The following is a 26,614-nucleotide window of genomic DNA, read 5'->3' as shown; positions in this document are numbered from 1 at the left end:
TTATGACGTAATTATCATTTTTATAAACGAGAGAAATAATTTTATAGCGATCGTCAATGATTCCCGTGACTGACATTTATTTAAACCCCAGAAATAGGGTCAAACCTTCACTTTTCCACTTTCTACTTCATTTCACTCTTAGTTTACGTCCACGATCGCTTTGAAATGATACTTTTATGACGTAATTATCATTTTTATAAACGAGGGAAATCATTTTATAGCGATCATCAACGATTCTTGAGACTCAGCGCTCAGGAAACTACTTAAAGTAATTTTAGGTAAAATAACGTCAAAAAAACCTAAAGTACCTGGAAAGAACCTGTTCAAACGCCTGAAACAAATAGAATATTATTGCAAATTTAATCAAAATATCAAAAGTTAGTAAAAAAGATTTTAAATGCCGAGAATAAATATCAATGAATTAAAATATAAAAAATGTATATGAAACATTTAAAAAGAAAATATAAATATAAAATGACAATACCTGGAAGAAACTTGAAATAACTCCAAATGCCTGGAAAACCCGCAAAATTATTCCAGTAGTTACTTTTGATGTATTTTTGTGTTTCCACGAACAAATATATAGGGTGTGCAATTTAAAATTAACTTCTCATACAGTTCCTTATGAAGATAAATATAGTGAAATTTTCAATTACCACCCGTCGTTTTCTTTACATAAAAGTTATGATCTTGTGGTCAAAAGCCTTTGGAAAGTCTTAAAATATACCTATATACGATAACTGTTTAGTCTCAAAACCATTTAAAATATTTTCCACTGAGTCAAGGAATGCAGAACGAGGGCAAGTTTGATAATCATGCTTTAAATCAATTAATTTAATCGAGTTACTGTGATAGAGATATAAAAAATTTTCCAAGTCTGGAAATTGTGTTTTTCTGGTCTCTAATTACATAAAATAATTGAAAGTTTTGATGAGGTCAATGATTCAACTTTACCTCAAAAAAATCGAACTTCCAGGGCACCAAAATCACTTAAAATAAGCCAACAATTCTATTTTTAACCGGCCCAACCTCAATGTTGATAATACTATACACAAACACGTTATTAAACAGGTGTAATTTTTACAAACAAAAATCCCTTATCTCAGATATCCGTGCAGATAATATCGTTGAAATTACACAACACAGTAAACATGATATTTGGAAATAATAATATTATAACCACACATACTGACCAAGCTCCCATTACTTGCGATTATTCATATATGGGTGACTCTCTTAATCTATTCTCAAGTAAAATATTTATACACCATAAATCAATTTAATGAATTCAAATCTATGCGTCAGAAGTTCTTCGGAAATTGCTTTCCCCCCGAAGATGTTGACCTCTCTGTTGACAATTTGAGGGTTATGATATGCGGTCGGGCATGTGTATTTATTTGGGGGTTGTTTCTCGCAATATTTCACAAAAGTTACTTTATTGCTGCCCTAAAAGTACACAAAAAAACACACTGGTTTTTATTGAGAGAGGGATGCACTAGAAGGGAGACGGAGACTTTTTTTTTAATATAGCAGGAATGGACTTAGAATAAGCGAAATTAGTTGCAGAATTTGAAGAGGAGGGTATGGTCTTGGAAGATATTGGTTGGAGTATTTTTTCTTTTTTTACTGGAATTTTATATTCGGGGCTTATTTTTAATGAGTTTTTTTGTAATTAAATTATTTCCTTATATACAAATGACCTTTTTAATAAAATCTTTTATTTCTTTTTTTTTTGATCTTTTCTTTTACCAATAAATAACATCAATTTCCTACAGTATTTCTACATTATTTATACGATTTTTAATATTGATTCTTATATAATTTTTATTTTATTACTCTTCACTTATTTTTTTATTGCTCACTATTTTTTCATATAGTTTCTCTCTCTCTGAAGTTTTACCACTCTTCATTTCATTAATCTAATCTTATTATAAATTTAATTTTAGTTCAAAGTGCAATCAACGTTCTTACAGTAATTTGTGTTGGTTTTCTAAGGATATGTTATTAAATTAAAATTGGATATATATATATATTTTTTTTTTCTGCAAAAAACATTGTTTTTCATCAACACAACCCTTACCCCCCCACCCACCCCACACATTTACCCAGTAAAAAATCCTTTTGAAAAATCACCGTTTTTCGTCCATAATATCCAATAAAATAGCACTGTTTTTGTATTAAATTTTTATTAATATATATTAATAATTATAAAATAAACAAGCTGTGTTATTAGATTAGATATTGATTGTCATGTCATTGGAGTAAAACATCATCACTGACATCTATGATCCACTTTGATTAACTTCACCCATGGATTGCAATAGCATATGCCTACTTATATTGATTAAAAAGGATAAACGTCAAAGCTGTCATAGTTTTTAATTACCATCACTGCCATCTATGATTGTTTTCAAGCAACAGTTGCTGGATAGATATAGGAAGCATCAAATATCGGTACTGTCATAATTGTCAAAAATCATCACATTACTCCTAAATTAATGAGGATATGACTAGCCTCAATGTTAAAAAGAAAAATCTTTACATCTGATATACTTGTCAAACATCGAAGGCTAGAGCTGTCATAAATTTTGAAACATTAATCAACATTATGAAATGCAAACGAGTTGCAAAGGAAGAAGAAGATGACGTCAAAAATTATATAATCGTCAATTGTCAAAAAAACGAATGATTGTCAACTTAGATTGATTACGTCATACTTTAGAACTGTCAAACATCAGATATTATCATCACTGTCATTTATGGGTTTTATTTAACAACGCAAATAAGCAGTTGGTAAATATGAGAAATGTCAAACTTTAGAACTGTCATAATTGTCAAACTATTGAGATTTATTACGTTCAAAGAGTTTAATGGATTAATTACATGCGTGAAGTTTAATGACATTTATCAACGTATGCTTACAGAATTCAAAATGTGAAAGATAAGAAGAAACTTCAAAACTATCATAGTTGTCAAATATCATCACTATTATCTATGATTTTTTTCATTCATCATTAAAGCAAATAAATGGTTGCTAACATGAATATGAGAAACGTCAAGTGTCATAATTGTCAACAATTATCATAGCACTCCTAGATTATTCACGTCTATGGGGTTTAGGGATTGGCCTAACGTCAAAATTCACATTCTTGTTATTTGTCATTCTTGTTAACCGTCCAACATGAATAATCCCAGTTTTTATTTAAAAGATTGAATAGGCTCAGACGGAGAAGAAACGTCAAATGTCAAAACTGTCATAACCTAAATTAATAAGGTTCATGAAGTTAAGAAGAAAGAGAAACGTCAAACATTACACAGACACAGATCCATGTAAGAAAACTATCAGAAGAACAAATTATTATTAACTGAGATCGATTATGTCAAATGTCAGCACTATCATATTTCACAAAACTTATCGTTGCCTACTGAGATTGATTAGGCAAGTATTAAAACGTCAAACCTGGTAATTCAAAATCGGTCATAGTGGTCAAATATCAGCACTGCCATATATGATTTATTTTTAACATCAACGTAAATAAGCAGTTGCTGACCTGTATATGAGAAACGTCGGAACTGTCTTAATGCCAAATATTGTCACAGCACCCCCAGGTTGTTTACATCTATAAAATACACAGGACTAACGTCAAACTTTATATTTGATGTTTGTCATTCTTGTCAAACATAAAATGTCATAATTGGTAAACATCGACCAAAACAAACAAATAAACAGTTCTTATTTTGAAAAAATTAATAGGCCCATGCGGTTAAGGAAAGTTAAGGAGAAACTTCATGTCAACATTTTTATAATTATTATATTATCACTAACTATAAAAGTCCATGAAATTAGGAAAAAGGAGGAACGTCAAACGTTATAGAACTGTCATATTTGTCAAAACTTATCACACTCCCTATTGACAATGATTTGGCCCGTATTAAAACGTCAAACGTGGTAATTCAAAATCTGCCATAGTGGTCAAAAAACATCATTGCCATCTACATTTTTGAACGTTCGTGTAGCAATGTTCGTGAGGAAACTCACGTAAAAACCTCGATCTCGAGTCTCTTACTAAAATTTTTTGAGTTATTGAAAGATGTAATAGAACAAACAGTTTTAAACATTCAGATCTCAAACTCATGGTAAGATTTATTTTTAAGGGAGGCACTCACTTTAATTCACACCAATTTCTCAGTGCATCTCTCCTAACTTAATAAGGGTCTTTCACCTCATAAACCCAACGCTCAGTCACTCTTCATTTGCATTTCCTTATACGGCGTCGCATTTTTTATTAAGCAGACATACACACACAAGTCTACGTGTGTAGTTTATTACGTTTACGAGGTGGTACCCAGTTTTATGCGGTGCCACAAAACTGTCAAAATCGTTTATAGACTCCTACACGAATAGGAGCCGCTCCCGACGGGTGAGATCGTATAATATCTCAGTTGTGTCCAAGGTGCGCCTGAGATTATCTTATGAGTCAGTATAGGATTGTCCATTTATGATATAAAACGATTTCTCATTTGTCGACGATTGTCCAATTATGATAGATGGCAGTAATGAGTTTTGTTGTTTCTCCTTCTCCTAAGTTTCGTGGGTATCATCAAACGAGTTGGCAGCAAGACGTTAATGATTTAAAAAAATCATACATCTAAATGATGATATTTGACAACTATGACAGATTTGCCCCTTAAGACGGTGACGAACATTTAACGTAGTCGATCTAAGTTGACAAACATTTGCCTGTTTGGACCTTTGCAATTACGTGTTTGACAATGCTAGACTTTGGATGTTTGACAAGTAAGACAGCTGTGAAGTTTGACGTTGGACCTACACTTTAACTCCATAAATGTAAACAGTAACCATTGAGATCTGGGTCGGTTAAATGGAGACAAAGTTGCGCAATTTGGAGCTTAATAAAATGACGTTTAAAAAATTTAAAAATTCCGGATACTGTCAAAATCGTTTTTACCCTTTACAGATTTTATTTAAAGAGATATCGGAGAACTAAAAACAATTTTTCATTGCAGTTTTTAGGCTCTACAACATGACGCAAAAAAAAATAATCAGACGTTTCGTTTTTTTTTTTCGATCATCATCAACTTTATTTTTTCTTATGGGCCCGCATTGGATTTTCTAATTTTTAAAAAGTTCTTATAAAATTTTATTAAGTTTAACCGCCTTAGTCATAGTTTTTAATTATCATCACTGCCACCTATGATTGTTTTTAAGCAACATTTACTAGATGGATCTAGGAAACGTCAAATGTTGGCACTGTCATAATTGTCAAAAATCATCACACATCACTCCTAAATTAATGAGGATATGACTAGCTTCAATGTTAAGAAGAAAAAGGGTTAACGTTAAACTTTACAGCTGATATACTTGTTAAACATCAAAGACTAGAATTGTTATAAATTTTAAAACATTAATGAACATTATGAAATACAAACGAGTTGGAAAACGATAATATAATTAAGAAGAAGAGACGTCAAAAATTACATAATCATCAATTGTCAAATGAAGCAAATGATTGTCAACTTAGATTGATTACGTCAACCTGTAGAGCTGTCATCTTTATCAAACATCAGATATTATCATCACTGTCATTTATGGGTTTTATTTAACAACGCAAATAAGCAGTTGGTAAATATAAGAAATGTCAAACTTTGGAACTGTCATAATTGTCAACAATTATCACACTTGGGATTTAAGGATAGGATTAACGTCACAACTGTTATTCTTGTTAAACGTCGACCATGAATAATACCAGTTTCTATTTAAAAAAATGAGTAGGGTTAGACGGAGAGGAAACGTCAAATGTCAAAACTGTCATAACCTAAATTAATAAGGTTCATGAAGTTAAGAAGAAAGAGAAACGTCAAACAGTACACAGACACGGATCCATGTAAGAAAAAGAAAATGACGTCAAAATTATCAGAAGAAGCAAATTATTATTAACTGAGATCGATTATGTCAAATGTCAATACTATCATATTTCACAAAACTTCTCGTTGCCTACTGAGATTGATTAGGCCTGTATTAAAACGTCAAATCTGGTAATTCAAAATTTGTCATAGTTGTCAAATATCATTACTGCCATCTATGATTTGTCTTTTTAAATAAAGTCGGTAGAAAGTAAAAACGATTTTGACAATTTTCGATTTTTTTCGGATAACTCCGGAATTTTAAGATTTTTTTAAACGTCATTTTATTAAGCTCTAAATTGCGCAACTTTGCCTCCGACCCTGTAACTCTTACGGTTTCCGAGATTCCAATGGTCACCCTCGAATTTGGGACACCCTATACACTGACGATTTTTGACAATTAAGATATTTGGCGTTTCCTATATCCCTATTAGCAACCGTCTAATTACATTGATGCTTGTTTAACATAGATATTTGACAACTATGACAATATTGACCTTTCGCCTCTACCTTAATCTCAAGAATTTTTTTTTTGAATTTCCAAGGTTGTGAGTCATAAAAAAAAAGAATTTAAAAATGCACGTCACCCTAATATTTTCATAACGAAAATGACCCCATATTCCACCCCTGTAAATTAAGGGTAGTAACACGACGGTATACGAACCATTAGGAGTCCATTGGGGGTTAGGTAACAATATAAGTAAACTCGTGGTGTGTACATACACTTTGTCACAACGAGACATTTTTGTTAAGTAGCGTTATCCCATTCTGACGCATTGTTGCGTGAAAAAAGGGCATTTTATAGGGGATCGAGGAGCTGCTAATAGATTCTTCCGTGCTCACTATGGGGCAACGATAATGTTAGTTATAATAAGAAAGGGAGAAATCTGATACTCTCAATATTAGTTTCCCTTAATAGTAAAATTGCTTTTGACATTTTTGGTGCTCTCTCAGTTTAATCTCGTTGAATTTTTAAACGTGACTGGCATATTCAGCTAATTCCTCCCCTTGTTCCTCCTCCAACCCCTTTTTAAAAACTTTTACTTGTTTCTCTATAAAGTTACCAGGAGCGCCTCTGGTAATAGAGTGTAATTTCGTTTTGATAGGAAATTCATTTTTGTTTGCTAGGAGCGACGTAATGAAGTTAGAAAAGCTATTTTCCGCGAAAAAAGTGAAACGTCTTGTTTTCTCTGTTCGTCATCGTTCGTGATCGATTCGGAACATATTAGACATCCTTTGGTAGGAAAACTTAGTTTTAGTTTAAAGTGAATGTTTATTCAGAATTTATTTGATAAAGAAAACAATCCTTCTAATAGAACAACCCAGTCCGAATGGAAAAATCCTTAAAAACTTAAATGCTACGGGTCAAAATATTTCAAGTTTTTATAAAAATGTATAGTTTTATGGTGTTTATATAATTTAGTTAAAAAATTGTCCAAATAACTGAAAAACTTTTTGAGTTATTTCACTCGTAATGGTAGTCACATCTTTGGGTACCTAACACAAATAGCTGAGTAATCTCATGTAAGAACCTTGATGACTCAAAAACTGCCTGTCAAAACATTTTGATGTGTTTTGAAAAATTATAGAGTGAACATTTATGTACCAATAATGTGAAAATAACTTAAAAACTTTCCAAGTTATTTGACTTTTAATAATAGTCATATCCTTGGACAGCCAACACAAATAACTGACAAATCTCATGTAGAAGACATTATAACTTAAAAAATTCTTATCAAAACCCTTTGAGTTATCAGGAAAAATTATAGAATAAACATTCTTGAACATTTATGTACCAACAATGTTAAAATAACTTAAAAACATTCTAAGTTATTTGACTTTTAATGAGGTCCAGTCTTTGGAAATCTTACACAAATAACTCAGAAACCTCGTGTAAACATCTCGATAACTCAAAAACTTATTGTCAAAACATTTTGAGTTATTGTGAAATGTTATAGCATAAACATTTTTGAATATTCGTGTACCAATAATGTGCAAATAACGTAACAACTTTCTGAGTTATTTAATTGTTAATGGACTCATATCCTTAGAAAAGCAACACAAGTTACTGTAAGAACGTTGATTGTACTTTGAACTAAAATTCAATTTATAATAAGATTAGATTAATGAAATGAAGAGTGGTAAAACGAACGATATAATAACGTATAAGAGAAAGAAAATATATGAAAAAATAGCGAGCAATAAAAAAATAAGTGTAGAGTAATTTAATAACTGTTTATTTAAGTTAGATATAATATAAATTTACTATAAAAACAGCGGTACTAGATTGGATATTATGAACGAAAAACGCTGATTTTTCAAAAAAAACATTTACTGGGTAAATGTTTGGGGTGGGTGGGGGGGGGTAAGGGTTGTTGATGAAAAACACTGTTTTTGCAGAAAATATATATTCAATATTTATTTTATTAACACTGTTTATTTGAATTTTTGATATAAGTTTATATATAAATATTTAGTATAAAAGCAGCGTTATTAGATTGGATAACATGGACGAATAACAGTTATTTATTTCACGATATGCCTTGATTTCGAGGAATAAAATAGAGTTTTTTCACGTTTTACTCGAACACCGTCAGGTAATGTGAGATAGATGCAATAACTATAGATTTTTTTATCACCTATAATTTTAAACTATTCAGCTAAAGCTATTAGTTTAATCTTAAAACACTTTTTAAAATAAAAAGTAAAAATGGGGAAACGGTTACAGATAGACAAGGTGTAATAAATGTCATTCAAGACTTCTACAAGGACTTGTATACATCAACCCTGCCTACACCAAACATCGCCTGGCAAGAAATTCGGAACGTTGGATCCGAAGATATACCAGAAGTAAAAAGAAGCGAACTAAGAAAGGCCCTGAAACAAATGGATTGTCTCCTTTTAAACAAATGTATTAGCGAAGAGAAAATACCGGAATCTTGGCAAAATGCCGAGGTTGTTTTAATCTTCAAAATAGGGGACAACACCAATATTGCAAACTATCGACCGATCAGTCTTCTTTCACACTTGTACAAGCTTCTCACAAAAGTTTTGACCAACCGGCTGACAAATAAACTTGACTTCTATCAACCAGTCGAGCAAGCAGGATTCAGGAAGAAATTTAGTACAAATGACCGTCTACAAACCGTCCGTACTCTAATAGAGAAATGCTCCGAGTATAACATATTACGAGATTACGAGAAGGCGTTCGATTCTGTTGAGACCTGGGCTGTCCTGAACGCAATGGACGAGGCAAGAATTGACACAAGATACTCCAAACTTATAAAACAAGAAGAACAATCAACAAATAAGATCAAGATAGAAAAGGGGGTCCGCCAAGGAGATACTACACACAGAAAAATCCCGATGGATTTTTTCACATTTTGTTGCGTAAAAAAAAATGTTTAATTTTAATACACAATTGTTAGATAATATCTCACAGTTCTGTATAAAAATTCTCAGGCATTTTCGTATATGTTTTAATGTGTATATTTCATACAATTATTGCATATTAAATTAATACCCCATAAGTGGATATTAATTATTAAAATAATGTGTATAAATATTCCACATTTTTTTTTTTTAATCCAATGCAGTTTGGTAAAAAATCTAATAACCAAGTATATTTTTACTACAATTTTTAATTAATTTTTTATTCTGGCTTGTGTTGATTTTATTTACAATTGTGTAGAATAAAAAAGATTCTTGCTAATAGCCCTTCACAATTATTGAATTTTAAAACATGTATTGTGTAGATATAATACACAATTGTGTATAAAGGAGGACGCGCCCGACGCCCTTGCCGCATTCAATATTAAACAGTTGTAAAGGTATGCATCAAAATTTGCAGTCGATTTAAAGTTGTTAATTGAAAATGATTTAATAGGATATTTAAAAATAAGCCCAATCAGCATAAGTTCCAATTTTATTTATTTAAATAACATCGTGATAATAACACGCGTAAGGAAAAAGGAAACGTAACTTTTTTAATTGGCGGTGTAATCTTTAAGATAAATTTGATTTGGCAGCATTGCTATAATTCCCAGTGCCACAGGTGTTCAACTGTTCATTCTTCAGTCCTTCAATCAACCGGCCGGCATGGCATTAATTCGTTTTAAGGTTTTTTCGTTTCGTTAAGTGTTAAAATTGCATAAGAAAAAAATGGATATATTCGTTGAAGATAAACTTAAGGAGCGGGGTTTATTGGACCAACTCCAGAAGCAGTTTGTAGGTAGGTAATTAGGTAAGCACCATATTTTTTTTGCATTTACTTACTGTATACTTTGGAATTTACTGGATATTTTAATGTTTAGCCAGGTAGCTGGTACCCATTTAGTTTTTCAGTGATAACTGATAACTTTACTTATAGAATGGATAAGTACCTGCTATGTACCTATATATACCTGTAGTTATGTACCTGTAAATAAAACCCTTAGCTTAAAACTATATGTTGTTAATATGTAGGTATGTACCTACATAAGAATTTTCATTAAGTTCCTAATTACGTGCCTATTAGGCATTTCTATTTTCTTTTAAGTTTTTTTCGTTTTGTTGTGTCATTTATTTTTATTAAGTGATTTTGAAACAAATTGATGAAGGACGATTTAAAACGATCATCATTCAATCATTTTGATTTCCATGGGATATGAAAATCCGGTATATGTAAACATGCCAAAACCTTAGTTATTGTAAACGAACCACCCTATAGTCAACACATTTTTAAATTCTACATAAAATGTTAAAAATGTTCATGTATCATAATGTCATACTTGTTAACTATTTTTTTAATATAAGGTGTTGAAAATGGCACTTTTTAATTTAAACTTTTTAAATGATGTCTAAGATTTTTTCTATTTTTAACAGAATTAGCTCTAAAGCCTCCTTAAGTTATGAAAAGTGCAATTTTCCACACCATGTGTTAAAAAAATTGATAGCAGTAAATGATTGTTGTTTTGTTAACAATTACCCGCCTGATATACTGTAGATGTTAAGTAACTACATACATACATATGTACAGGGTCATTTTTTATATTTGCGAGCCCATATACAAAGGTTAATAATAGTGATAGAGAAAAACTTTTTATACAAAAGTTGCGTACTTTTTTCCGTATTATCTTTTAGAGTTGTAAAAAAAACAAAAGCGCGTAGCAAAGTCGATAAAACAATAGCAAGTTGATTTTTTTAAATGAAACTCTATATATTTTCTGCCAAATCGAAAGATCTTTTTTCCCTGATTTTAATTTTTGTTTTTTTTTACAAATCTAAAAGATAATACGGAAAAAAGTACGCAACTTTTGTATAAAAAGTTTTTCTCTATCACTTACATTACCCCTGTTTATGGGCACGCAAATATAAAAAATTACCCTGTACATAAATGTATGTGTTTATTAGCCTTATTTAAAATAAGTTCTTAAGTTCCTATTTGCGTTCCTAATGTGTATTTGTAATACTACTACTAAAGTTTTTTTGTTTTGTTGTACAGATTATGTGTACTTTTTTAAAAGGTATTTAAATAAAAAAATGTTTTTTTAAAACAATTGAATTTTTTTACCCTACCTATGCAACTAAAATTTTTATAAAACATAAATGTTAGAGTACTTGGGAAAAACAGTCAATATGGAAAAAAGTCATAATTTGCTTAAAATTAAATAAGTAAATTAAGTAACACGATGGGAAAAAGTAGGGTCTAACGTTTGATAAAAAGAAAATAAGTCAAATTAGGAAAATACATATTCAATCTGTATTTTTCTAATATGACTACTTTTCTTACCAAACGTTGGGCCTCACTTATTTCCCATTTTTTACAAGACTTATTTTATTTTAATCAAATTATGACCTATCCTGTTTTTTCCAGGCGCCCTAGAATTTATTATTTCACAGATTTATGACGAAATTCTTTAAAATGTCTTTTAAATGTTTAAACAATTTGTTTATTTTTTTTATACAAATATATTGATTATTTTTAAATTTGTATGAATATAAATATAAAACATTGTAATAAAAAACTCCAATTCTTATGTTAATTTGATATACAACCCTAAAATAAGTAACCTACACTATATTTAAATTTATAAAACAATATATAGTATTATTATACACAATTTGTAATAAAATTTTATAGTTCAAATGAAAGAAAATAAAATATATTGTAAAAACAACCTACACTAACATGTATTTAAAATGCACAAATTGTGTTTTTTTCCTGTACATACCATGTTAAAAAAACACTAAGAGTTTGCTTATTTACTGAACAATTATATTAAATAAATATAAAATATTGTCGAATTTAAGTACACAAATAGTGTACTATATATACAATAAAATAAATCAAATTGATACATAATTTGTTGATTATAGAACCACAGTTGTTTAAACACAATAGCATAGAGAAATTCTACACAAATTGATTCTGTACCATTTCCAGAATCAAATTGTATGTAAAATCTATACAATTGTTGAATTTTTATTCACCTATTTTTAAGAGTGTATATCCCCTAAGCTCTTCATGATAGCACTGGAAAGCTCGTTTAAAAAGCTGCCATGGGGAAATAAAGGTATCAACGTAGATGGAACTCGACTAAGTCACCTTCGATTTGCTGATGATATTGATGTCATTAGTGATGACATCAGCGAGCTAAAAGATATGTTGGAAGAACTGCAAGAAACATCAAAACAAATCGGACCCAAGATGAATCTAAACAAAACCAAAATAATGACCAACGAACAAACAGTAATAACTATAGAAGGCCACGCTCTCGAAAACGTCGAGGAATACATATACCTGGGCCACGCAGTCAGACTGGGAAAACAAAACCAAACAGCCGAAATATCCCGGAGAACAAGACTTAGCTGGGCAGCATTCGGAAGACTAGGATACATTTTAAAATCCCAAAGCATCCCAATTAATCTTAAGCGGAAAGTCTACGAGGCTGGCATATTACCCGTTACAGTATATATGGACTCGAGACGATGACACTGACAAAGAGGAGCGCAGAAAGACTCAGAGCAACCCAGAGAGCCATGGAGCGCGCCATGCTGGGAACTAGCTTAAGAGACCACATTAGAAACGATGAGATTCGAAGAAGGACAAAGGTAACGGATGTTATGAGAAGAGTAGCCGAACTAAAATGGAGATGGGCAGGTCACGTTGCAAGGCAAGACCCATCTAGATGGACTAACAAAATGATGCAATTGTGCAAAATGAGCCAAGAGCCACAAAAAGAAATGCGGGACGACATCCAACGAATAGCAGGGAGAAACTGGCTCCAAACTGCCCTAGATAGACAAACATAGAAAGCACTGGAAGAGGCCTACATTCAGGAGTGGATAGATACAGGCTAGAGAAGAAAGAAGATAATCTTAAAAACCTCTTTTTTCTCAGGCAATTATTTTCTGCAAAAAAAAACGTTTTTCATTAATACCCTTAACCCCCCACCCACCAGTACACAACTTACCAGTAAAAAATTGTTTTCAAAAATCATGGTTTATTCCAAAATACTACGCATGAATATCAGCTGGTTTCGTCGTTAATTTCTAATCTAATAACACAGTTTGTTTATTTAAATTTTATATAGTTATATGTATGTATATTAACACATATTTAATACAAAAACAGTGCTTTTATATTGGATATTGTGAACGAAAAACAGTGATTTTGCAGAGTTAAAAAAAACAGCTGTAATGAGATTTGACAATCATGACAGGTTTCACATCACTCACATTCATGTAAGTAACTGTTTGTTTGCCTCGATGTTAAAAATAATACATAGATGGCAGTGATAATATTTGTTAAGTATGACAGTCCTGACGTTTTTTCATTATAATCTAGTAGTTATATCTTCTTCCAAGTTGACAATTTTTAATGTTTGGTCTTTGACAATTTTGACAGTCCTATGATTTATCCTCATTTTCTTGACTACATCAAGCTCGGTTAACAGCGATGCCAATTCGAACTATTCATAAATTATCATCCCACAAGTCAGTTATGAGTTGATGAGTGTTTCTGTACTTTCCTGTACTCTTCTCAATTTTTATTTGTATTGTGTGTGTTGTACGATTTTATAATGACGTAACACTTTTCCCTATTTTATACTTTATTATGTGCTTATACTAATTTAATTCCTGTCACACAGAGTGGCTTTAGGAAAAATGTTAATACTTCAGTCACATTGTCTAATGTTACAGATCACGTAATGAAAGTTTGAGATAAGAATATGAATAGTTTTTTGGTATTTTTAAAAGGCATTTGACACCATCAATCATGATTTTGTTACTGGCTAAACTCAAATAGTTTGTTTGATTTAACAATGATTCTTTTTGTCTTTTGCAATCATATTTAACCAACAGAGCAAATAAATATTACTTGTGGTGTCTCTCAAGATTCAAACCACTTTGCTTTTCATAATTTATACATCTGATTTATTAATATTGTTGATATATTATTGTAAAATGCAAGTATTTGTTGATGACACTTTAAAAGGGTTATAGGGAGGCTCAGTTGCGCATCAATCAAGTTTTAAAAACGCCACTAATTTATCAAAATTTTTCAAAAATAATTTCTAAGATTCTGTCACACTTTTTTGTAATAACACGTAACAATTATAACGTATAATATGGCAACTAACGCGATTATTAACATAATAAAATTCTAATAAACCCCTTATGGGGATGAAGCGTTTTTCCGGTACAATTGAGGGAATAACAGTTGGAAATTGCCCGAATTGGCCGATGGGAAACTGCAAGAAAGCCATTGTGACACAAGAATAAATTTAAAAATCCAATTCCTCGCCCGATATCTTAACTAGAAATCTCTAAATAACCCGAACGTACCAATCAGGCTAATGGTACTTATATAGAACGAGATACAATCGGCTGTCGAATTAACCAAATAAAATCAGTTCGTTTTTTGGACGCCCTCGGCATGGCAGCCTAATACGACCATTATAGATAAAAGTGCTTGTAATATGGTTGTAAAAGGGTTTTTATAAGATAACTCAATCGGAATCAATTTTTCGAAAATGTCTTTTAAGCGATTTATAACGGATCGCGTTTGTATGGGAGGAAAGGATATATTATTGTAGCTGTCTTAATATATACAATATATATTGAATTTCCGCTGGTCACAATGGAAAAATTACATCAGAAAACGAAACGACGAGACTTTCCATGAATTGATTAATGAGAAACAAGAAAGTGACAGTGGCGGGCGAAGGAGGGCGCGCGCCACTGCCGACGCTTAGCGCTGGACTTTCCCTATTGATCCCGAAACTGTAAAAGCCATTCATAGGAGAGAGCATAGCACAGTTACATTGCGGATTCTCCTCTCCCTTTACTGGGAGTAAGGACCCTACAAGGCCAGGGCCGGATTATGCAGATTATAGAGACGTTTTTACTCCGCATTCTGTTTATTTTTTTTATTAAAGTTTCTATAGTGAATTAATTGTTTATTTGGATAATTGTGTGGATTACCTCGCTCCTACTTAAAAAATGGAAAAAATTACACTAAAACGAAGGCTAGATTCAATTTAATTTATTAGACACGTATTTTAGCGTTTTTTGAAAAATATACCGAATGAAGAGAAAAAAATATTTTTTAAAAAATGTATTATTTTTTTTCAAAAAAAATTGAGAAAATCACCATAACTCAAAAACCAGGGAACCTACAGACTTGAAAATTTGTATGCGAGTTCCTCAATTAAATTCATTAGACACCTATTTCAGCGTTTTTTGAAAAATATACTGGGTGAAGAGAAAAAAATATTTTTTGAAAAATGTATTAATTTTTTTCAAAAAAAAATTGAGAAAATCACTATAACTCAAAAACCAGGGAACCTACAGACTTAAAAATTTGTATGCGAGTTCTTCATTTAAATTCATTAGACACCTATTTCAGCGTTTTTTGAAAAATATACCGGGTGGAGAGAAAAAAATATTTTTTGAAAAATGTATTAATTTTTTTCAAAAAAAATTGAGAAAATCACTATAACTCAAAAACCAGAGAACCTATAGACTTGAAAATTTGTATGCGAGTTCTTCAATTAAATTCATTAGACACCTATTTCAGCGTTTTTTGAAAAATATACCGGGTGGAGAGAAAAAAATATTTTTTGAAAAATGTATTATTTTTTTCAAAAAAATTGAGAAAATCACTATAACTCAAAAACCAGGGAACCTACAGACTTGAAAATTTGTATGCGAGTTCTTCATTTAAATTCATTAGACACCTATTTCAGCGTTTTTTAAAAAATATACCGGGTGGAGAAAAAAAAATATTTTTATAAAAATGTATTAATTTTTTTCAAAAAAAATTGAGAAAATCACTATAACTCAAAAACCAGGGAACCTACAGACTTGAAAATTTGTATGCGAGTTCTTCAATTAAATTCATTAGACACCTATTTCAGCGTTTTTTGAAAAATATACCGGGTGGAGAGAAAAAAATATTTTTAGAAAAATGTATTAATTTTTTTCAAAAAAAATTGAAAAAATCACTATAACTCAAAAACCAGGGAACCTACAGACTTGAAAATTTGTATGCGAGTTCTTCAATTAAATTCATTAGACACCTATTTCAGCGTTTTTTGAAAAATATACCGGGTGGAGAAAAAAAAATTTTTTTTGGAAAATGTATTAATTTTTTTCAAAAAAAAATTGAGAAAATCACTATAACTCAAAAACCAGGGAACCTACAGACTTGAAAATTTGTATGCGAGTTCTTCAATTAAATTCATTAGACACCTATTTCAGCGTTTTTTGAAAAATATACTGGGTGGAGAGAAAAAAATATTTTTTGAAAAATCTAATTAATTTTTTTTTTTCTTAAATTGAGAAAATCACCATAACTCAAAAACCAGAGAACCTATAGACTTGAAAATTTGTATGCGAGTTCTTCAATTAAATTCATTAGACACCTATTTCAGCGTTTTTTGAAAAATATACCGGGTGGAGAGAAAAAAATATTTTTTGAAAAATGTATTAATTTTTTTCAAAAAAAATTGAGAAAATCACTATAACTCAAAAACCAGAGAACCTACAGACTTGAAAATTTGTATGCGAGTTCTTCAATTAAATTCATTAGACACCTATTTCAGCGTTTTTTGAAAAATATACCGGGTGGAGAGAAAAAAATATTTTTTGAAAAATGTATTAATTTTTTTCAAAAAAAATTGAGAAAATCACTATAACTCAAAAACCAGGGAACCTACAGACTTGAAAATTTGTATGCGAGTTCTCCATTTAAATTCATTAGACACCTATTTCAGCGTTTTTTGAAAAATATACCGGGTGGAGAGAAAAAAATATTTTTTGAAAAATGTATTAATTTTTTTCAAAAAAAAATTGAGAAAATCACTATAACCCAAAAACCAGAGAACCTACAGACTTGAAAATTTGTATGCGAGTTCTTCAATTAAATTCATTAGACACCTATTTCAGCGTTTTTTGAAAAATATACCGGGTGGAGAAAAAAAAATTTTTTTTGGAAAATGTATTAATTTTTTTCAAAAAAAAAATTGAGAAAATCACTATAACTCAAAAACCAGGGAACCTACAGACTTGAAAATTTGTATGCGAGTTCTTCAATTAAATTCATTAGACACCTATTTCAGCGTTTTTTGAAAAATATACCGGGTGGAGAGAAAAAAATATTTTTTGAAAAATGTATTAATTTTTTTCAAAAAAAAATGAGAAAATCACTATAACTCAAAAACCAGAGAACCTACAGACTTGAAAATTTGTATGCGAGTTCTTCAATTAAATTCATTAGACACCTATTTCAGCGTTTTTTGAAAAATATACTGGGTGGAGAGAAAAAAATATTTTTTGAAAAATCTAATTAATTTTTTTTTTCTTAAATTGAGAAAATCACCATAACTCAAAAACCAGAGAACCTACAGACTTGAAAATTTGTATGCGAGTTCTTCAATTAAATTCATTAGACACCTATTTCAGCGTTTTTTGAAAAATATACCGGGTGGAGAGAAAAAAATATTTTTTGAAAAATGTATTAATTTTTTTCAAAAAAAATTGAGAAAATCACTATAACTCAAAAACCAGGGAACCTACAGACTTGAAAATTTGTATGCGAGTTCTCCAATTAAATTCATTAGACACCTATTTCAGCGTTTTTTGAAAAATATACCAGGTGGAGAGAAAAAAATATTTTTTGAAAAATGTATTAATTTTTTTCAAAAAAAATTGAGAAAATCACTATAACTCAAAAACCAGAGAACCTACAGACTTGAAAATTTGTATGCGAGTTCTTCAATTAAATTCATTAGACACCTATTTCAGCGTTTTTTGAAAAATATACCGGGTGGAGAGAAAAAAATATTTTTTGAAAAATGTATTAATTTTTTTCAAAAAAAATTGAGAAAATCACTATAACTCAAAAACCAGGGAACCTACAGACTTGAAAATTTGTATGCGAGTTCTTCAATTAAATTCATTAGACACCTATTTCAGCGTTTTTTGAAAAATATTCCGGGTGGAGAAAAAAAAATATTTTTTGGAAAATGTATTAATTTTTTTCAAAAAAAAAATTGAGAAAATCACTATAACTCAAAAACCAGGGAACCTACAGACTTGAAAATTTGTATGCGAGTTCTTCAATTAAATTCATTAGACACCTATTTCAGCGTTTTTTGAAAAATATACCGGGTGGAGAGAAAAAAATATTTTTTGAAAAATGTATTAATTTTTTTCAAAAAAAATTGAGAAAATCACTATAACTCAAAAACCAGGGAACCTATAGACTTGAAAATTTGTATGCGAGTTCTTCAATTAAATTCATTAGACACCTATTTCAGCGTTTTTTGAAAAATATACCGGGTGGAGAGAAAAAAATATTTTTTGGAAAATGTATTAATTTTTTTCAAAAAAAAAATTGAGAAAATCACTATAACTCAAAAACCAGGGAACCTACAGACTTGAAAATTTGTATGCGAGTTCTCCATTTAAATTCATTAGACACCTATTTCAGCGTTTTTTGAAAAATATACCGGGTGGAGAGAAAAAAATATTTTTTGAAAAATGTATTAATTTTTTTCAAAAAAAAATTGAGAAAATCACTATAACCCAAAAACCAGAGAACCTACAGACTTGAAAATTTGTATGCGAGTTCTTCAATTAAATTCATTAGACACCTATTTCAGCGTTTTTTGAAAAATATACCGGGTGGAGAAAAAAAAATTTTTTTTGGAAAATGTATTAATTTTTTTCAAAAAAAAATTGAAAAAATCACTATAACTCAAAAACCAGGGAACCTACAGACTTGAAAATTTGTATGCGAGTTCTTCAATTAAATTCATTAGACACCTATTTCAGCGTTTTTTGAAAAATATACCGGGTGGAGAAAAAAAAATTTTTTTTGGAAAATGTATTAATTTTTTTCAAAAAAAAATTGAGAAAATCACTATAACTCAAAAACCAGGGAACCTACAGACTTGAAAATTTGTATGCGAGTTCTTCAATTAAATTCATTAGACACCTATTTCAGCGTTTTTTGAAAAATATACTGGGTGGAGAGAAAAAAATATTTTTTGAAAAATCTAATTAATTTTTTTTTTTCTTAAATTGAGAAAATCACCATAACTCAAAAACCAGAGAACCTACAGACTTGAAAATTTGTATGCGAGTTCTTCAATTAAATTCATTAGACACCTATTTCAGCGTTTTTTGAAAAATATACCGGGTGGAGAGAAAAAAATATTTTTTGAAAAATGTATTAATTTTTTTCAAAAAAAATTGAGAAAATCACTATAACTCAAAAACCAGGGAACCTACAGACTTGAAAATTTGTATGCGAGTTCTCCAATTAAATTCATTAGACACCTATTTCAGCGTTTTTTGAAAAATATACTAAGTGGAGAGAAAAAAATATTTTTTGAAAAATGTATTAATTTTTTCCAAAAAAAATTGAGAAAATCACTATAACTCAAAAACCAGGGAACCTACAGACTTGAAAATTTCTATGCGAGTTCTTCAATTAAATTCATTAGACACCTATTTCAGCGTTTTTTGAAAAATATACCGGGTGGAGAGAAAAAATATTTTTTGAAAAATGTATTAATTTTTTTCAAAAAAAATTGAGAAAATCACTATAACTCAAAAAGCAGGGAACCTACAGACTTGAAAATTTGTATGCAAGTTCTTCAATTAAATTCATTAGACACCTATTTCAGCGTTTTTTGAAAAATATACTGGGTGGAGAGAAAAAAATATTTTTTGAAAAATGTATTAATTTTTTTCGAAAAAAATTGAGAAAATCACTATAACTCAAAAACCAGGGAACTTACAGACTTGAAAATTTGTATGCGAGTTCTTCAATTAAATTCATTTGACACCTATTTCAGCGTTTTTTGAAAAATATACCGGGTGGAGAGAAAAAAATATTTTTTGAAAAATGTATTAATTTTTTTCAAAAAAAATTGAGAAAATCACTATAACTCAAAAACCAGGGAACCTACAGACTTGAAAATTTGTATGCGAGTTCTTCAATTAAATTTATTAGACACCTATTTCAGCGTTTTTTGAAAAATATACCGGGTGGAGAGAAAAAAATATTTTTTGAAAAATGTATTAATTTTTTTCAAAAAAAATTGAGAAAATCACTATAACTCAAAAACCAGAGAACCTACAGACTTGAAAATTTGTATGCGAGTTCTTCAATTAAATTCATTAGACACCTATTTTAGCGTTTTTTGAAAAATATACCGGGTAGAGAGAAAAAAATATTTTTTGAAAAATGTATTAATTTTTTTTTTTTTTAAATTGAGAAAATCACTATAACTCAAAAACCAGGGAACCTATAGACTTGAAAATTTGTATGCGAGTTCTTCAATTAAATTCATTAGACACCTATTTCAGCGTTTTTTGAAAAATATACTGGGTGAAGAGAAAAAAATATTTTTTGAAAAATGTATTAATTTTTTTCAAAAAAAAATTGAGAAAATCACTATAACTCAAAAACCAGGGAACCTATAGACTTGAAAATTTGTATGCGAGTTCTTCAATTAAATTCATTAGACACCTATTTCAGCGTTTTTTGAAAAATATACTGGGTGAAGAGAAAAAAATATTTTTTGAAAAATGTATTAATTTTTTTCAAAAAAAAATTGAGAAAATCACTATAACTCAAAAACCAGGGAACCTATAGACTTGAAAATTTGTATGCGAGTTCTTCAATTAAATTCATTAGACACCTATTTTAGCGTTTTTTGAAAAATATACTGGGTGAAGAGAAAAAAATATTTTTTGAAAAATGTATTAATTTTTTTCAAAAAAAAATTGAGAAAATCACTATAACTCAAAAACCAGAGAACCTACAGACTTGAAAATTTGTATGCGAGTTCTTCAATTAAATTCATTAGACACCTATTTCAGCGTTTTTTGAAAAATATACTGGGTGAAGAGAAAAAAATATTTTTTGAAAAATGTATTAATTTTTTTCAAAAAAAAATTGAGAAAATCACTATAACTCAAAAACCAGGGAACCTATAGACTTGAAAATTTGTATGCGAGTTCTTCAATTAAATTCATTAGACACCTATTTTAGCGTTTTTTGAAAAATATACCGGGTAGAGAGAAAAAAATATTTTTTGAAAAATGTATTAACTTTTTTCAAAAAAAATTGAGAAAATCACTATAACTCAAAAACTAGAGAACCTATAGACTTGAAAATTTGTATGCGAGTTCTCCAATTAAATTCATTAGACACCTATTTCAGCGTTTTTTGAAAAATATACCGGGTGGAGAGAAAAAAATATTTTTTGAAAAATGTATTAATTTTTTTTTTTTTAAATTGAGAAAATCACTATAACTCAAAAACCAGGGAACCTACAGACTTGAAAATTTGTATGCGAGTTCTCCAATTAAATTTATTAGACACCTATTTCAGCGTTTTTTGAAAAATATACCGGGTGGAGAGAAAAAAATATTTTTTGAAAAATGTATTAATTTTTTTTTTTTTAAATTGAGAAAATCACTATAACTCAAAAACCAGGGAACCTATAGACTTGAAAATTTGTATGCGAGTTCTTCAATTAAATTCATTAGACACCTATTTCAGCGTTTTTTGAAAAATATACTGGGTGAAGAGAAAAAAATATTTTTTGAAAAATGTATTAATTTTTTTCAAAAAAAAAATTGAGAAAATCACTATAACTCAAAAACCAGAGAACCTACAGACTTGAAAATTTGTATGCGAGTTCTTCAATTAAATTCATTAGACACCTATTTCAGCGTTTTTTGAAAAATATACTGGGTGAAGAGAAAAAAATATTTTTTGAAAAATGTATTAATTTTTTTCAAAAAAAAATTGAGAAAATCACTATAACTCAAAAACCAGGGAACCTATAGACTTGAAAATTTGTATGCGAGTTCTTCAATTAAATTCATTAGACACCTATTTTAGCGTTTTTTGAAAAATATACCGGGTAGAGAGAAAAAAATATTTTTTGAAAAATGTATTAACTTTTTTCAAAAAAAATTGAGAAAATCACTATAACTCAAAAACTAGAGAACCTATAGACTTGAAAATTTGTATGCGAGTTCTCCAATTAAATTCATTAGACACCTATTTCAGCGTTTTTTGAAAAATATACCGGGTGGAGAGAAAAAAATATTTTTTGAAAAATGTATTAATTTTTTTTTTTTTAAATTGAGAAAATCACTATAACTCAAAAACCAGGGAACCTATAGACTTGAAAATTTGTATGCGAGTTCTCCAATTAAATTTATTAGACACCTATTTCAGCGTTTTTTGAAAAATATACCGGATGGAGAGAAAAAAATATTTTTTGAAAAATGTATTAATTTTTTTTTTTTTAAATTGAGAAAATCACTATAACTCAAAAACCAGGGAACCTATAGACTTGAAAATTTGTATGCGAGTTCTTCAATTAAATTCATTAGACACCTATTTCAGCGTTTTTTGAAAAATATACCGGGTGGAGAGAAAAAAATATTTTTTGAAAAATGTATTAATTTTTTTTTTTTTAAATTGAGAAAATCACTATAACTCAAAAACCAGGGAACCTATAGACTTGAAAATTTGTATGCGAGTTCTCCAATTAAATTCATTAGACACCTATTTCAGCGTTTTTTGAAAAATATACCGGGTGGAGAGAAAAAAATATTTTTTGAAAAATGTATTTTTATTTATAAAAATATTGTTATCAATAGACCTTCTTCTATATAAAATGTCGATCATCTGTCCATCTTTTGACATATTCAAAAAAAATTCATTACTTCAAGAAGTGTTGCTACTATAGAAAGGAACTCTTCACAATTTAATAGTATATTATGTATAAATCCGATTAAGAAAGCGACGAATAATTTTTTCAATTCAGAAGCAAAGGAACCTGAATGAATCAGTGAAACTTCCTTTCCAAGTCCCACCCTGTAATCCCTCGACATAACAAAACAAATTAGTAATGAGGCCGTTCCGTTATTACATCTCCGAGGAGGAAGAGAGAGTGTATCAATTCAGCGCAAATAGAGGCGAGCAATCCGAATTCGACGAAAGTATAATAATCTCTGAATAATGTACTAGGATTCGGATAGTTTTCCACGGATTAGTCCACCCCATTCCCTCGGCTTTTTGACTCTTGTATATGGGGAAAATCGCACACAAAGCAGAGAAGATAACCTTCAAAAGGATATGGGGGTGCTTCTTGTGCCCTCCGAAATGAAAAAAGTTCGCACTAGGGGGCGAGCGAAAGTAGGGCAAGGGAGGCACCCGAAACTGGAGGCCCAAACGGAGAAGAATAACGTAATAGGGTAATTTATGGAAAAATTGTTTCGTTGCATTATTTCCTGCAGATCCAGTAGAACGGGTCGTTCCTGGAGCCCTATTTTGAGCTAATGAACATTTATTTGTAAGCTTAGTAAAACAATCATCCAAGTATAATGGAGCCTGGAAATTTAACATCATGTTTAGTTGCGTTTTAGTGAGGTGAAATTATTCTTTTTTCCAAGCATTTGAAGTCACAAAATGTTATTAAAACTGGAATTTGATGGGGAAAAAACTGGTCTCCTCAAAAGTCCCTTTATTTAAATCCATTAGTGTCCTTATCCCTTCCCCCCTCCTCCTCACTCTGTTTAATACAATAGCCTCAATTATCGTTTGGCATAACAACTGCGTGTCCCCCGTATCGGCATTTAGCTTAGTTCCCCCAATTCCGACTGAAGTAAAAAAAAAACCGTTAGTCCTCATCAGAGAATGGCCATATTGGATTATTTCTTGTAAAGACATAAAGCGTTACGCGCCACTGGGCCCTTTATGCGAATTCAGTCTGTAAATTAACACTGGGACCATTGCTTTCTAATGTTTACTTCTCGTGCTTTTTGTGGGACTTAATTGGGGTGGTTGGCCTATCCAGAAGTAGTTCGAAAGATTCTGGAGTGTAATGCAGTCACAGGTTTGGCTGAAATCTAAAGTTGGTTGCTCCTAATAAAATCGACAGTTTTCGGTGCCTCATAGAACAAAAGTGGGCAAATATTTAAGCTTAAGGTCAGATAATAAGTCAGTTTTAAGGATTTATAGGAATAAAAAATTGAAAATGAATAAAATAATGATGCTTCGAAAGTTGATGTCTCACAATAGACTGCAAAGATAAAAAAACAGGTAGAGGAGCTGCGTCAACGACTTGAAATCCAGTTGGGTCAAAAGATACAGTAGAAGTTAGACCCTTAAAGAAATCTGTAAAGCTAAAAATAATTAGCAGAAACAAAGAAGTGTAGTAAGGGCCCTAATTAAGTAATAATTAGTAAAAACAAAACATTATTTAGTACTTCCAGGAAATCAAAGTAAAAAAGTCCTTTCAGGCAGTTTTGCTTATTTTTTTATGGCTGTTTCCAGGCTATACAGGAAGCGGTAAGTAATTTCAACTATCTGGGAAAGCGCAATGCCTGGGAGTAGAAGAAAATTCAGTAAAAGCAACTAAAGTGATTTTTTACCCTCAAGAAGTGGAAGAAACCATGCAAGGTATGTCAATGTCCATGTGACTTTAATTGCTTGAAAAATCATTCGGTTGCCTGGAAGTAAAAAAAAATCCTTTCAAGTTCTTGTTAATTTTTTTATAGTTCTAAAAGAAGAAATAAATAATTATTTCAACTGCCTGAAAAAAAACCTGCAAGTAATAAGGAAATAAATGACCAGATGATCAGCATGAAACCAATAGCTTAAAGGGCTTAAAAATTACGTTAAACATGTTGGGAAATGCAGCAAAACCACTGATCCTTGAGATTATTGAAGACAACCCTCATGAATTTGAGTTAGAAACAGTTTTTCAACAAGATGGGGCACTCGAGGGCCTACCGAGTGGCCAGCCAGATCACCCGATCTTACACCTTTGGACTTTTCTTAAAGGGGGTACTTGGAATAAAAAGTCTTAAAAGTATCTTCGATCTTCGTCAAAGAATAATTGATGTTGCCACTTTCCAAAATGTTCGCGAAGAGTTCTCCTTCAGATTATTTTACTGTATTGAAGTTAAGGGGGTACATTTACGTAAAATTGAATTATTTTAAATGAAAATAAAAATGCGAAAAATGAGATTTTGAAAGGCTGCCATTTTGCTGCGGGTAAAAGTAAAGACTTAATATTCTAGGACATTCGCCTTGTCCGATCACACTTTTCGTAACGCATTCGCCGGCTTACTTACATTTAACAAGAAAATGACTTCTACTGCGTGTAAGAAAAATTTTATTAATTGTTTAATTGAAAGTAATAACGTCATTTTATTACACTGATAGTTATTCCATTAGTTGTTCTATGATGGCGCTATTTTGACAGCTGGAACTGTCATTGCCATTAAGCGGCTCGATTTGCAAGTCTACGTCACGGCCTTGTGTGACGACTGACGTCACTAGTTCTGGCAAATGGAAGGCAAGAAATTATTTCAATTATTTGCTGTAATTTTTATTTAATTTAATGAACTTATTTAAACGCATTCAAAAAGTCAGAGATATATGTATATACTCTCTCTTGCACCTACAGTAATATACGAACCGTAACTCTCTCTATCTCCGCTAACTCATATCTCCTTCTCAACTACCGTTCGCCTCGTCCGATCACACTTTTCGTAACGCATTCGCTAGCTTACTTACACTTAAAAAGAAAATGACTTCTACTGCGTGTAAAAAGGATTTTAATAAGCTTTAAAATAAATGTCACATTTTGCAATAAAACACATTGACATATGTCAGTTCTGGTTTATTGTATCTTTCTATTTCCTTGTCTAAGGTAGATAAAGATCGCTGAATTTCGCAACTGTCATCTGTCAACTTTAATCATCCGTCATAGCTTTTTTTACTTTCACTTGTATGTTATCGGTCCTCTCTGTCTTAAGTAAAAAAGAGACGATTAAACGTGATTTTTTAGTCATATAGTTTTCTTTTTATGTCTTAGCTTGTTTCATTCCAAGGTAGAAATATATGAGTATATTTGATGATTTGTCAGCAACTCTTAATTTCTACCTATACAAATACTTAATTTTTATTGGTCAAGGTATTATTTCCAATAAGACGTCACTGGTTTAACCTATAAGAACAAATTATTTTCTATGTTAGAATGCATTAGAGAGAGAGAGAGATGATCAAATTTGACAACTGTAATCTGTTAAAACTCATACATTACCAGTGCTTTTCAGATGTAAGACAGAGAGATGGCCAAGTTTAAACTATCATTTG

The 26,614-nt window shown here is 30.4% G+C and overlaps 3 protein-coding genes across 10 annotated transcripts in view; 2 read left to right on the top strand and 1 right to left on the bottom strand.

Moving 5' to 3' along the window:
- LOC126743117 (semaphorin-1A) overlaps positions 1-26,614 on the bottom strand; it is a 628,852-nt gene that overhangs the window by 546,566 nt on the left and 55,672 nt on the right. The window contains exon 1 of one of the 8 annotated variants that reach the window (XM_050450081.1): positions 955-1,068. The exons of the other annotated variants lie outside the window; for them this stretch is intronic. The gene's annotated coding sequence lies outside the window, so the exon portion shown is untranslated. Of the gene's footprint in view, positions 1-954; positions 1,069-26,614 lie in introns of those variants that run through there. 8 annotated transcript variants of the gene reach the window in all.
- On the top strand, positions 4,774-12,898 carry LOC126743285 (uncharacterized). Its single transcript, XM_050450314.1, has 3 exons — positions 4,774-4,798; positions 8,654-9,177; positions 12,425-12,898. The coding sequence occupies exons 1-3, from the start codon at positions 4,774-4,776 to the stop codon at positions 12,896-12,898; spliced, it is 1,023 nt and encodes a 340-aa protein (XP_050306271.1).
- LOC126743283 (uncharacterized) lies at positions 12,895-13,218 on the top strand. The gene has a single exon (XM_050450313.1). It carries the CDS (start codon positions 12,895-12,897, stop codon positions 13,216-13,218), a length of 324 nt encoding a protein of 107 aa, XP_050306270.1.

Source organism: Anthonomus grandis, chromosome 12 (assembly GCF_022605725.1).
Source record: "Anthonomus grandis grandis chromosome 12, icAntGran1.3, whole genome shotgun sequence".
NCBI lineage: Eukaryota > Metazoa > Arthropoda > Insecta > Coleoptera > Curculionidae > Anthonomus > Anthonomus grandis.
The sequence above is the reverse complement of the archived record's forward strand: the minus strand, read 5'-3'. Positions and strand labels throughout refer to the sequence as shown.